Source organism: Dendrobium catenatum, unplaced genomic scaffold, assembly GCF_001605985.2.
Source record: "Dendrobium catenatum unplaced genomic scaffold, ASM160598v2 fragScaff_scaffold_325, whole genome shotgun sequence".
Lineage (NCBI taxonomy): Eukaryota > Viridiplantae > Streptophyta > Magnoliopsida > Asparagales > Orchidaceae > Dendrobium > Dendrobium catenatum.
Window position 1 is genome coordinate 556,928 of NW_021318787.1, and position 15,330 is coordinate 572,257.

The following is a 15,330-nucleotide window of genomic DNA, read 5'->3' on the forward strand; positions in this document are numbered from 1 at the left end:
ACTAGATCAAGGTCATCCGTCACGATCACACGTGGATCAATGGCTAAGATTAGTTGATAATGTGGTTAAGTAGCTTCAATTTTTGATCTCGTGCTCCATTCAATCATTGGCCATGATTGTGCTACCATGCAATCTTGCCAATGATTACCCGCAGCAGCGTGTTTTAATCTAGCAAATGAGCAGATGTTGCATGGCCTGCCGCCACCATCGCTAGTTTAATTTAATAAAACTTATTTTAAAATATATTTTTAAATGTATAAAGCTTCAAAAAATAATCTAAAATTAAGTATTTATCCAAATTTTGCAAGTAATACCTCATTTTCTTCAAAATAAAAATATATTTCATTTAAAAATAAAACTAAATCAAAATTCAAAATATTTAAAGAATTGTTTCAATAATATACATGGATTTCCTAATTATTTAAATAATTCTTTAAATATTTGTTTAATTTGATTTTAAACTTTACCATCATTAATTTCATGTTACACACTAGTTCTAGTAGTTTTCCTAAATTATTTAAGCATAATTTCAATAACACTTAAATCTTAAATAAACAAAGTATATTTTTACTTATTTTCTTTTGAAATTTTATAACAAATAATTCATTAATCAATTGCATGCATTTAAATTTTTTTTTAGCTATGCTTCATCATCATTAAATGAATTCAATGGAGAGTGACAAACATTTAATGAGCAATTGCATCATAATTGTTCATTGATTAAGTTTCTAAATTTTTAGGTTATTTATTAACTTTAATATTTGGAAATTCAATAATTCTTATTTCTTCTGGTTTTAGTACACTTGTTTGATTTTATGTGATTATTTATTTGTATATGTAAGGGTTAGAAACATTGATTTCAAACCTTTACAACCTAGTGATACTTAAGGATAATAATTAGGGCGTATATTAACTAACTTAGGTAATTCTATGTTTATGCATACACATCCATTTTTGGATGAAATATCAAACATAGAAAACTTAGTGTCATATATCCTACAACTTGAGTTCACCCCATTTTGACATTAATTGATCTTGTAACAACGATTAATCATAATTAACACGTCATTAAAAGTTAACTTCAATAAATTCAAATAAATAAAATAAAAATTATAAAATATAAAATCAACTTTAAGTAACTCTAAATCAATCATACAATCATTAAAATTAAAATCTAGAATTAAATTCTATTTAAATTTAATTAACAATTTAATTAATATTAATTAAAAATTAATTAAATAAATTCATTAAAATATATTTAAAAATTTTTTTATCAATTAAATTTGATAATTAATTTGGAATAAATGAATTTAGGCCTTTATGTTTATTGCTTTATTCCTTTTGGATGACATTTTGTCACTCATTTTTAAGGGCTTTAATACACTTTAAATAACAAAAAGAGATCTCATGTGTTGTGCATGACTCCTTTCAAGAAGGCACTAATGCATTGGATTAGGGGATCTTCAAATAATTAATAATACACCAACCTTATACACTATGATTGCTTTCATCTAGAGGACGTGTACATTTAATTTATAAGGTCCATTCTCTATTTCTAATAAATATTTAAAGGCTCTCATATGATTATATGTCCGACATAGAGGATGTGTCTTTTATTTGAACCTTAGGATTTATAAATTAATAACCCTTGCACTTTGGGATTATTAATATATAAATTCTTTAAAATTAAATAAACAACTTCAACATTTAAAGCTCAAATAACAAGACACAAATATACATCACTTAAATTTGAATTAAATTCCTTTTTGACCTTTAATAAATAAACATTAAAAATACATGCAATATAAATATTAAACTCTTATAGGACATATCAAAGCCACATAACCTCTTCCACACACTTAGATGGTTTGTTTGGACGACCAACTTTAGCCTAGGCTAGACCGATGGTTTGGTTTGGTTTGGTTTGATTGTAGATGCATTTGCCTAGAGTGAACCTATATGTGTCTGTTTATTTTCTACAAATCTTGATGTCACGTTTACTTATTTTGTAGGTGCACTAGAGAGCAGAATGAATGAATTCATGATCATGCAATTTACTTTCATTTACTTTTCTGTATATATGACTACTCACAATGCACTTTTATATGTGCATTTTACTTTATATTATTTATATTTATGCTAAGTAGAATGTTCTTAGGTGATGATGTATATGAAAAGAGATGTAAATTTAAATTTTATAGATTATGCATATAGATCGAGTTGTAAAGTGTCATGAGTTGATACATCACTTATATAGTTTGGTTGAATGATTGGTTGTATAGGTGATTGAAGTTTAGTGGATGTATATTGTAGAAGTGAGAATTGACCAATGATGATTATTAATTGATTTATAAATTGGATTTATGTAGGCTGATTGTAAGCTCGAGATGATGATTATAAGATAGTTCAAGCAGATGATTGATATATTGATTGCTGATTAATGGATTGATTGGATCCTGCATAATTAAAATTTTACTGGTTCATTGATTGTAGTACGAATATTATGCCAAAATGGAAGTTATGGGTCCAAAATGGACCTATCACTTTGAAAATACAATTCATAACAATCTAGAGCATACTAAGACTTAGAAAAAACTACAGGAGGTATAAAATGCTCAAAAATTAACCCAGAAAAATTGAGCTCAATTGTACCATTGGATCTTGAGAACATAAAAATAGGAAAAGTTTCATCTTTAATTTCTCAAAAAATATTAGTAAAAAATCCTTGAAAATATTTTTAAAGTAAAGAATAGCTCAAGCCCTTTCCAATGAGGCCAAGATAACTCAATTTGGAAATAATTTGAATTTTCTGTGAATATTTGAAGATTTTGATCATTAAAATAAATTACTAATTCATTGTGTTTAAATTTGGTAGTGGCGCAATCATTGCCATCATCGCTATTTTCTGACACATGTCGGGACACATAACACACTATCACCCACCACTTTAACATGTCGGACAGTCAATCTGACAGTCTGATTTCCCTCAAGATGATCTAATGACCCATGATCTTTCTAAATTTTGAAATTTGGAAGTTTAAGTGAATTATTTTATTTCCCTTATATAAAAGGAATTTCATATTATACAATTGATTGATCAAATGACCTCAATTGATCAGATGATTGACAATATGAGTCAAGGGTAACCCAAAGGAGCAATCATAGAAAATTTGGGATCAATTGAGACAATGATTGATTTTATATGATTTAATTTAACTAATATTTAATTAAACTCTAACATAAGATTAAAATTATTTAAAATAAAATTTTATAAAACTTTTATTTTTCTCTGATTAAATATTGAGTTTATGATTTAATGCAATTTATTTTGTAATTTTTATATAATTGATTATGAATTTATAAATTTTAGGCCCAAAATTTGGGCTAGTTTTAGAGTATTGATTAAGTGGATTAGGGAACCCTAATCACCACAAAATTAATTCTTTTAGTTTATAATGCCACTAAGTATGCTAGGTTTGTGTTTTTATTTCAATTAAACTTGATGCGAATTTTTTTGAATTTATCTAATAATATTATACCTAGACCTATTTTCTATTACCTAGGTGTCTCTACTATTTATCAAGACTCAATAAAAAAATACTATTTGTTAAGAATTACAATTAATTGTATCTAACTCTCGTATAAAAATACACATACCATGAAAATAAGTCCTAAATGCTCTATGGATTTCTCATAGTGATTTTCCAAATATCTAGGTCAAATAGTGACCTAAGTATTTTAAAATTCACACTAGGGTAGTGAAGGGTTCAAACAAGCTTAAAAAAATATAGAAAGCGCATGACATCCTTTAATATTAATCAACCAAATTTGAAGCCAGATGATTGAGTATATAATGCATGTTAATCAAAGAATAATCATCATTCAAATTTAAATTACTTAAAATTTACACAATTAATTCACAAGATTTTAATTTTAAATTGTAAAGCTTCCTTCCATGAATCCATAGAGCTCTAGAATATGCAATTTGGATCTATGGATGATTTTCTATGGATTTCCAAAGCTTTAGGCATTAAAAATCATTTAATACATCAATTTAAAGTTTTTGCCAATGGCAGTGCTGACTCAGCCAACACTTTCTAGTTGGTAAAAAGCTAATAGATGCCTAATTTAGTGTTGGTTAGCCACTTATCCATGTTGTCTTATTCATCAGTCGTTTGATCCATGCTCGATCAATCAAATGAATGAGATTTAAACAATTTTATCCCATGTTATAGAGAGTCAAAAAAAGAGTTAATTGATAGATGATATTTGAAGCATCTGAGTGAACACATGCGGGCAGCATGATTCAGATTTCATCTTCTTCCTCCATATAACATAAACCTTAGATTTTATTTTGCTTTTAAATATTGGTATAATGAATCTTATTGCTTGAAATCACTCATAGAGATTACTAGATGTCTAAACTTTAATTGTATGAAGTTTTAAGACTTCATACAATAAGTTGAAAGAAAGCGATATATATATATATATATATGGGTGGTTCGCTCTGTACAAACTATAATTTTATTGAACTAATCAAATTGTACTATTATTCAAGGAATTGAACTTATTACTACACAATTAATGAATTGTATTGTATGGACAAATATGACAGAATTGAATAATTAAGATTTTTTTTAAGCCCATTATATAAATTCTCTTAATAGACTTTGTACCTTTGGTAGTCAAAGAATAGAGTTTTTTATAAGTGAGAGCTTAAAGAGAGAACTTTGATCAAGGTAGAGAAAGGGTGAAGTTGAGAAAGAGGGAGAGAATCCTTGTGGGTTCAAGGGAGTGTAAGAGAGAGTTTTACACTATTAGTTCGACCAACTTGCATCTGAGTTCCTACATATATTAAGGTTCATTTGAGGGAAGCTCCAGGAAGACCCTTTTGGTGTCAAAGGGCCACTGAATATTCCTCCACACTAAACATTTGAAAGTGATTTATGTTACTCTACCTCACTAAGAGGGTGAAAGTGATTTGGGTTACTCCGCCTCACCAAGAGGGTGAAAGTGATTTGGGCTACTTCACCTCATCGAGATGGTGAAAGTAAATCAAGCTAATCCACCTCACTAGGAGGGTGAAAGTGATTTGGGCTACTTCACATCATTGGGAGGGTAATTCGAGCTACTCTGCCTCACCAGGAGGATGAAAGTGACTCTGGTTCTCATCACATCGAGGATGTGGAAGTGATTTTATAAGAGTTTCTTTGCCTAGTCATGGGGACTGAAGGATATTCACTAAAAGTTTAGTGTAATACCCAAAGAGGAGGACTTCAGGGAGTGGACATAGGTCAAGTTGATCAAAATACTGTAAAAAATTGGTTTGCATTTTCTTTTCATTTTCATATTTATTTTTTATGCTTTACTTTCTTGCATATTTACTTTGTGAGAATTGGTTTGAGTTTGGTGATTATTGTAACATGTGATTGATTAAGTTTAGTTTATGTTTGAAAAAGAAATAAAATTTTAGCATTTATTTTATTATTTTCTTTCACTTTATAAATTAATTGGTTGTTGTTTAATTAAAAAGAAGGTTTTTAAAAAAGATTTTAAAAACACCAATTCACCTCCTTGTTGGTGTGCCATTCTATAGTTCAATTAGTTTCACAACCATCTATAGAACTTTCAACTTAGCTCCAAATAAAAAGGTTTGCTGAAGAATTTGAGACTATAAGAGCAATGGATGAGGAACAAGAGTTGTTGGGACTAAATGGTTGATAGATCCTCCTAGTTCTCCTCACTAACAACCTTTAAATGTTTATTGGGGAATGTAGAAAAGTGTCATGGAGAGCAAAATGAAACAAAAACTAGACTACAGTAACTTTGGAGTGTGAATAATCTCTATTTGAAAGTTTACCCTATTTTTCCCTAATCCAAGCACTAGGGCTAATCCAAGGGTTGGGATTATTCAGGCTTTATGCTTGGTTTGCCAAGTGGCTTAAATGGTTAGGGAGTAGGGACTGGGTTTTGTAGTGGCTATGCAAGAGTATTACTTAGGTTAGTCTTGGATTAATTCAGGACATGGATTGGCTTCACGGGTGTTTAAGAAGCTTCTAGGGACTCATTCCAGAAAGCAAATTGGTTGATGCAGGAAGAAATTGAGTGTTTAAGAAGTTTTGACTATATAATTATCTTTAACTACTGCAAGCTGAGAGCATATTTAAATGAATCATCTCTCAATCCTTGGGTTAGTGCAGACTAGATATTTCACTTATAATATCTATCTCTAGAATCTCACTATAATGCTCCTAAGTGACTCCCCCGATTCCCACATTTTCTTTAACAGAGATTATGAGTTATAGTAGGTTTTTTGAATGCCGACAAACTTAGTTATAAACATTCTTTTTAAATTAAAAAAAGATCAGCAATAAGTGAGTGAAACACATAAGCGTCAACTCCTTAAGTGTCATAAAGAGGCGATCCTTAAGGGCATTGTTAATGTTCATAAAAAAGTCATCAACTCGAAGGTAGCTATATAGTTGGTTGGATTAGTCTTACCCTGATAGGGTTCTAATTATATTTTAAACTTGGGAGGTGGCTTGGCCTTAGCGATCACCTTATAGAAGGCATTTGTAAGTTTAGGTTCTTCCCTTCCTACTCACCTGGTCAATGGATAACTGTATTCGTCACTTATCAATGTGCAAGTGAAATTAGTAATTAGTGTTGAGGTTAATGATGTATCTTGTTGATATCTACGATGGACTACTAAGTTAAATGACCCATTAGGAATGACATCCTTTCACATTCGCCCTTGGAGGCTACCAAGGGTATCTTGAATCCTCTTTATAATCCTTTCCTCCATTTCCTACTATTCTTGGCAAGTGGTGCAGTAGGTGTTCTCTATGCTCTTGAAAGACTCCAATTAAGCTCACTCATCTTTTCAGGATTCTCTTATTATCGATGACATCAATACCTGCTCTCTGTTCCTTTTATGATGTATGATCCAATTTTTTTGTGTGTGGATGGAATTCAACTTTACTAGTAAGCAGATCCGATGAGCGAGGATTGCATGCATGGAGAGTGGAGATAATAGACAAGAATATTTAGAATTCTTAATAAACATTGAGTCTCAAAACACCATTATATCCGTAAAAACAAATCCTACATAAGGTTTAAAGCAATTCCTCATTTCCCCTTATTTATAGTGTTATGAGAGCTACAAGAAATAAAATACAAAGAAAAAGTAAAGAATACAACCCTACACAGATCACTCATACAATGTTCCACACTACTTTAGACATGTGTCACCTCATGATTAGCTGTCGGAGAGTGGGGGTAGTAAAGTTTTGATGATCTATATTTGGGTGAGCTTAAAAGTGTTGAGTATGCACTGGGCGAGCTCCAAATTGTGGGAGAGCTTGGTAGTGTCAAGTATACATTATGTGAGCTTTTTAATGTGGGTGAGATTAGTAGTGTCGAGTATGAGTGAGCGAGTTTGCGAGCGAATTTTGTGGAGGAGGTGCTTCAATGCTTTAGAAGTTGTTGGCAGCCTGTAATGAGCCTCATATTGCCTGGGTGAGAAGGCAAGTGATGCTTGATTTTTGATAAGACGGGCTCAGTGATTAGTTGATCAAGGTAGGTCTTCTTGAGTTAGCACTTTTCTATACTAGAGTTTGGATGAGAGGGTGGTCGATCTAGAGAGAGAGAGAGAGAGAGAGAGAGAGAGAGAGAGAGAGAGACTAAGTGACTAATATGGAGTTTATGCATGTGACGGGTGTTGAATTGTTAACTTGGCATGGAGGTCATGGTCTACCTTGTAAAGGGAGAGCTTATTAAGAAGCCCACTTGACTAGTGCCTCCTAGTCCTTTGGTCAAGTCCTCCTATGAGCCCCAGGTGTGTAGAGTCACCTATATAATCAGGTGAGTCCATTCAGTGGGCTCCCCATAGGGTGTGTTCCTACAATGTCTTTTTGGGTTACTAACCAAATAACTGTGAAGACATTTGTGAGTATACATGAACAAAATTTGATTTGAACTAGTTCAATTGAAACATTTGTTCGGATACAACACAAACCTAGTTTGGACCTTGAGAAGTATCTTCTCCATTATAAAATAACCTTGTGGATGCCTTCTAGAAGCTACCATTATGAAATTCCTTCTCCTTTAGACTTACTGCTCATGTTAATGGCCTAAACAAGTTCTTATTGCGAAATAGTCGCTCTTGCAAATACATCAACGAGCTCCCATCACAAAATACCTTTCTCCTTCATGCTTGTTACTCTCGTTGACATCCTCAATAACTCCTATTGTGAAATATCTGATGCCATCAATTTTGTAGTAAGCTCTTGTTGCGGAATACTCTTCTTTCACACTCGACACTCTTATTCATGCCATCAATGAGCTACAACCATGAACTCCTTTCAAACTAATTCAAATATGCTCAAATCTATTTCAAATCTTATTGTTTTTACGAGTCCATATAAATATAAAATATTATTTTCTATTAAAGATAATTTGCTTATAAATATATTTCATAAGAAAAAAAGAAGTGTTGGTCTATATTTATCTTTAAATGGCTCCTAACCTAATTCTTGAAACCCTGCTGAAGTAAGGAGAAGGGAAGGTATGTCGAGGAAGGCATTGTCGGAACCAGTAGCATAATGAGAAGTGGAGTTCACGTTGGAAACTCATTGGCAACACTGGTGGTGTGTCATGACAGAAGCTCTTTGGGGGAGGAATCCACGGTACCAGTGGGGTTTGAGGGAGGTGTTTAGGATGGGAGCTCATTGTGGGAAGACATCAATGTCATTGATATCATTTGAAGGAGAATAGGAGTTTGTGACTGGAGCATAATGAGGGGAGAGAAATCACAGATTTAGTTAATCCAACAAAACGAGTGAGAAATGGGATTTACAATTCCGCAGGATTGTAAGTTCTTCATTTTTACTACTTTTCATTATTTAGAAGTAGTTTGGCAACAAGTTTGATTTAACTCTAGTAGGATTTAGTAAATTTTATAAATTTGAATTTATTAAATCTTACTGGTCATATCCTGAAAACTATTTGGCAAGACAAATATTAAATTATGTGGAACCTTTTCACAATGTAATCATGATTTAAGGTAGTTAGTTCATTAAAAAAATCAAATTTAAATTATGTTTTTATTTTAATTTGTATTTTAAATACAAGTTATATATTAATTCAAATTAGAATTACTGTCAATAAATTACAATTACAAAAAAATATAATTAGAAAATAATTTAATTATGAAATAATTTATTAATTTTTATTTTGATTATATTATTAATTATTAATTATTAATACTAACTAATCATTATAAATAATATAATTAGAATTTAAATTAATTATGAATTATTTTAAATATTTATTTATTAATTTATTATTTGCATTAATTTTTAGGGAAATTTACATACATACCACTTTATAACATCTTATTTACATATCTAACACCTAAAACTTTAATATTACATGCATACCACTCTATATTATTTCAATATCAAATATACCACTTATATTTCTTTCCTACCACTCATATATTTCATTTCTACCACTCATATTTGGTATGAAAATGAACTATGGATGGTATGTATGTAATATTAAAGTTTTAGGTGTTAAATATGTAAATAGAATAGTATTAAGTGGTATGCATGTAAATCTCCCTTTTTAATAAAATTTAATTAAATTAATTTATTCCTATAACCGCATGTTTGCTAGGTTTGCTTTTAGCCTTTCGTTGTTCTTCGACTTCTCCTCGACACGCCTTCCTGTCTGATCTGAAATCAAACCTCCTCGCCGTTCGTCTGTTCGATCGGAAGTAAGGACGACGACGGGAGCTTGCTCGTTGCGAAGGTAGCCATGTTTCTTTCGTTCGCGCGCTTCTTCGGCCAAATCCCGTAAATACGCCGAACTCCGGCTAAAAGATCGAAACGGAGTATTTAACTCGCTGTGAGATTTGACGGTTCCCTATATCCTGTTTGGCAGGATTTAGCTGCATAAATCCTGTATCCAAACAGCCCCTTAAATTAAATCTTGCCTAAATCCTGCTTAAGGCCTGCCACCAAACAGTCCCCAAACAATGGAAGCAGAAGCGGTGACTATCTCGAGGAAACGGAAGCCTAAGCATGTAAAATCCAACAAAAACCGCAAGAAGATGAAGTCATACGGTGGCGCTTCGCTGAAGCCGAAAAAACCTAGCTTGAAGATGATCAAGCTTTTCCAAAGGAGGGCCAAAGCATATAATTCTGATGAAGACGAAACGGGAGAAGATGATTTGGGTTTGAAACAAGAAGATTCCAGCGAAGAGGAAGATCCAAGGGGATTGGATGATTCGAAGGGAGATGGTGGATCCGAGACCGAAGAGGACGGTGAAGGTTCTGGGCATCGACAGGGGATTACGAAGTTTACCGAAGGCTGTCGTGCTTTTAAAGTGGCTTTCATGAACATTATGAAGAAGAATCTCACGAACGATCCATTGGTTTGTAGTTTCTTTTGAGGTTGATTTGCTCACAGCAAGATAAGTTTCCTCACTTCTAATTTTTCTTCAGGGACCAGTTTTATCTGCGCATAAGAAGCTGCTTACTGAGAAGCTAGCAGAAGAGGAAGCTGAGCAAAAGGCAAAGGGTGAGGTTAAAAAGGAGAAACACATGGTTTGTACTCAATGTTTGCTTTGACAACCTCTATTTGCTTCTACTTTCGGCTATTTACTAAGAAAATACGATTGTTTTAATTGATAATCTGCCAATAGATTGCAGAAAAGGGACACATAAAACCGTTAGGAGTCCTTGATGCAAAGGAGAAACTTCTAATTAGTGTCGCTACAAAAGGAGGTAAGTATATATTGATTTTGCATGTAAAATTCATTATAATATCACATACTCCTTATTTTGCCATTGCAAGCATTTTACAAATGAAACCTGACTTGAGCAACATAACAACCAGAGTTAAGGACACAATAAATGATAACAAAAACAAATTTGTGTAGGTTACATGTTTAATGAAACTTGAGATGAAAGAATTTAAAATTTCAATTGTTGGTGTTGAAGTACTTATACAAAGGTGTGATCTATTGCATAATTTTCTTACCACAAGTGTTTGGGAAGAAGTTGGCATACACAATTCTTACCTCTACATAGCTGAGAGGTTTTCAAGTTTTGAAATGTACTTTTGATTGTGAATTGGGATGCAAAATGCTTATGGAATTGGTTAAATTACAGTCAAGGAGAATTACTTTTTTTATGGAGGATTGAAGAGATTATGTTGTTTCTCCTAGTCAATTCGAGAGAAGGGAAGCCAATAGGTAGCCTTTGATAACATGCCATAAGATTTGTAGGGTTGTTTGAAATTTTTTCCGGTGGAAAGAGGGAATCCTATATGGTGGGATAAATGCTTGATGATGTTGTTGTTGTTGTTGGAGAGAGGGAGAGGCTCGAGTAGTCCTCTTGATTGAGAATTAGGGAGAGAGAGATTAAGGAGGAAAGTAATTCTATTTCTATTGATTCAATTATTAGATTTTGTTCTAGTTTATAAATTTACAATTTGCTAATACTTTATTTAAGAAAAGAGAGGAGCATCTCATTACTTATAAGAATGTATATAATAAAACTCATATTAATTATTTTCTTATAAGAAAAAAAAAAATAGATCATTTAGATTTTAAAGATTGTAAAGTTATTTTGAGTGAAAATTTATGTACCCAACATCGTTTATTAGTTTTAAACTTTAAAATGATGAGGTAGAATATGAAAAATTAAGTAAAATCTTATCATAAGATTAGATGGGGGCATTTAATAAATACTAACAAAAAATTTTTTTGAGAGTAAGATTTAAGATCAGAAGATTTTAACTGTACTTGAGGAAGTTAATGTTATGTAGATAAATGTAACAATGAAATTGGAAAAATAAGAAATTAGTTCAGGTGAAGTGTATTAAAGATGAAGATAAAAAGTGCGTTTTTTTAAAAGAGAATGTTCAACAGAGGTGGATGAGATATTGTGATAAGCATTTCATTGAAAATTATGAGAATATGATTGACTTTATTGACCTTAATACCCACAATGAAAATAAAGATTTTTATTTTTATCATCATATTAGTAACATCGAAGTAGAGAGGTTTTAAAGAAAATGAAGTGTGGAAAAGCTGTTGGACCTGATGATATTCCAATAGACGTGTGAAAATGTTTAGGAGATAAAGGAATTTCATAGCTTACAATTTTTTAAATATTATTTTAAAGGATAAAAAGATGTCAGATGAGTGGTGGAGTATGTTGAAACCTAATTTTAAGAATAAAGGTGATGTAGAAAAGTGTGCGAATTATAGAGGAATTAAGTTAATGTTTCGTTCATTAAATTTATGGGAGAGAGTTATTGTGCATAGGTTACGACGTGATACTTATGTTTCTCAAAATCAAATTGGATTCATGTCGGGTAGGTTTACTATGGAAGCTATACATTTATTGAAAGGTTTGATGGAGAAGTATAGAGAGAATAAGGAGGATCTATATATGATATTTATTGATATAGAGAAAACATATGATAAAGCTCCAAGGGAGTGCTTTGGAGAGTTCTAGAAAAGGAAAAGAGTTAATAATACTTATATTCATATCATTAAGGATATGTATAAAGGAGCTATTACTTGTGTTCAAACACAAGGTGGTTTGATCAAGTATTTTCCTATTTTACTTGGATTACATGTAGGATTAGCTTTAAGCCTATATCTTTTTGTTTTTGTCATGGATGCTCTTACCATACATTTGCAAGAGGATGTGCCTTGGTATATGCTTTTTGTTGATGATATTCTTCTTGTTGTAATACTAGAGAAGGTGTTGAAGGAAAACCTAAATTATAGAGGTATAATTTTAATAGTAATAGATCTAGTGGGGGGATTGCGACTTTGGGCAAAGTCATTAATAAGATTACATGTTTTAGATATCTCGGGTCTATTGTTCAAAGTGATGTTGAAATAGATGGGCATATTAGTAGAATTCAAGTTGGGTGGTTGAAGTGGAGGAATGTATCAAGCCTATTGTGTGACATAAAAGTACCCTTCAAACTTAAGGAAAATTCTATAAAATAGTCTATAATGGTTTGTGGCTTAAAATGTTGGTCAATAAAAGAAAAACATAAAAATAAGTTGAGTGTTGCAGAGATGAGGTTGCTTAGGTGGATGAGTGCTTCACTCTTAGAGACATAATGCGAAACAAGTATATATGTGAAAAGGTTGGATTAGCTCTAGTGGAAGATAAGATTAGAGAGAGTCGTCTTAGATGGTTTGGATGCATAAAGCATCGTCCTTCCAATGAACCGATTAGGAGAGTAATGCATAGATTTGACCTATGTTAAGAAAGGTATAGGTAGACCTTAAACGATATTATTAGAAAATATTAGAAATGACCTGTTTTTAGCCAATTGGAGATGTCAGAAATAGCAGATGTCTTAAAACTTTGTTAACCCTCAAATGCACTGATTTGTGACCAGTCTAATATATGGAGTTTTGTATCCAAAGGGCTTTAGATTTTCCCCTCATTTTACAAAAAATCATAATGAAAACTTATGACTTGGAACTAGTCCTCTCATACCAACGGATTTGGAAATGGGGTGTGAAAAGCAGATGGAAATTCAGCAAATTGTGGAGTCGAGGAAATGAAGTTTTATATGGAGAAATTGAGAGAATTGTGTTGATTCTCTTAACCAATTCTAGAGAAAGAGATGCAAGGCTATAAGCAAACTTGGATGACATTCACTAAGGCTTGAACTATGTGTTAGAATACATGGACATATTTGATGCAAAAAAAAAAAAAAAAAAAGAAGAAGCCTACTAGGTATGCAAATAATCGCTTACTTTCCAAATAACTTAAACAAACATAACAATAATAAAAAACATGACAAAACAAACTTAAACAAGACACAACGACACCTTAAAAATTTATGTAGTTTGAGAAGAAAGATCCAATGGGGTGTAAACCATGGATAAAAGAAATAGATAGAAATTCAAGACGAATTATAAGAGAGAAGAAGAAGATAATAGCTCTCAAGCTATTACAAAACCCTCAGGTTTTCTTTCCAAAAATCATCAAATCACACTCATTTCCCATATCAACGGTTTGAATGGATAGAAAAAATGGACCATTTTCTTGAATGGAAAGAAATCCCAAAAAAAAGAAAAGTTAGGTTTGCTAGTTTAAAACTAACGGGTCATGCCTTAACATGGTGGAAAAAACTTCAAAACAATAGGGTAATAAGTGGAAAAGAAAAGATTCAAACATGGGAAAGAATGAAAAAAAAAAAATGCGGGGAAAATTCTTGCCTTCTGACCATTCCCGAACTCTGTTTCAAGAATTTAATAATCTTCGCCAAGGTAATCAATCCGTATAAGAATACACTGAAAATTTCTATAAACTTTAATAAAGAAATGATTTGGATGAATATGAAGAATGAACCATAACTCGATACATCAATGGATTAAAATGGGCTATTCAAGATCAATTGAACTTACATCATGTTATTAAACTCGATGAAACTTATCGAATGTCGCTTAAGATTGAAAAACAACATCAAAGAGGCTCTAATAAGACAATTGAATCAACTAAGCTTCGACAATCTAGTGGGATCAAAATTAAGTTGTCACAAACCTTTTTTGGTGCATCTTCTTGAAATCCTAATTTGCGAACAAAACCTAATGAAACTCAAACCGTTGATAAGGGAAATGAGTGTGATTTGATGATTTTTGGAAAGAAAACCTGATGGTTTTGTAATAGCTTGAGAGCTATTGTCTTCTTCTTCTCCTCTTATGATTTGTCTTGAACTTCTATCTATTTCTTATTTCTATGATTTACACCCCATTGTATCTTTATTCTCAAACTACAAAAATTTATAAGATGTCATTGTGTATTGTTTAAGTTTGTTTTGTCATTTATTATTATTATTATTATTATTATTATTATGTTTGTTATTATTATTATTATTATTATTATTATTATTATTATTATTATTATTATTATTATTATTATTATTATGTTTGTTAATTTTTTAGTTGTTTCATCTCTAATGTTTTTTATTTTCATTTGAAATGATATTATGTCTTGGTTTCTGATTTTTGGATTTTTATAGTCAACGTCTAAACATCCCTAAATCAGTTAAACGGAAAACACGGTTGATTGTTTCCCTCCCTCTAACCTCTTTTAGTGGTGTAATTTATTTTCTAAACAAAAGTCTATCTTAAATTAACAATTGGACTTTGCAATTAAGATCTTTTCTATCTTGCTACAATAATATATCTTATGAATATAATATTCAAAAGTCTTTATATTACTTTCAAGTTCTTTGAAATCTTGTCGTTGCATTTATCATATGAATTTGATTTTATTTTGT

General features: G+C 31.5%; 1 protein-coding gene across 2 annotated transcripts in view; it reads left to right on the top strand.

Annotated features, from left to right (window-relative positions):
- The first annotated feature begins 9,683 nt into the window (after positions 1-9,683).
- Positions 9,684-15,330, top strand: part of LOC110100889 (RRP15-like protein) — a 29,336-nt gene continuing 23,689 nt past the window's right edge. For both annotated transcript variants that reach the window (XM_020828603.2, XM_020828602.2), the window contains exons 1-3: positions 9,684-10,438; positions 10,509-10,610; positions 10,709-10,790. In XM_020828603.2, coding sequence (XP_020684262.1) covers positions 10,040-10,438; positions 10,509-10,610; positions 10,709-10,790 — 583 coding nt within the window. In that variant the 5' untranslated portion in view covers positions 9,684-10,039. The remainder of the gene's footprint in view (positions 10,439-10,508; positions 10,611-10,708; positions 10,791-15,330) is intronic.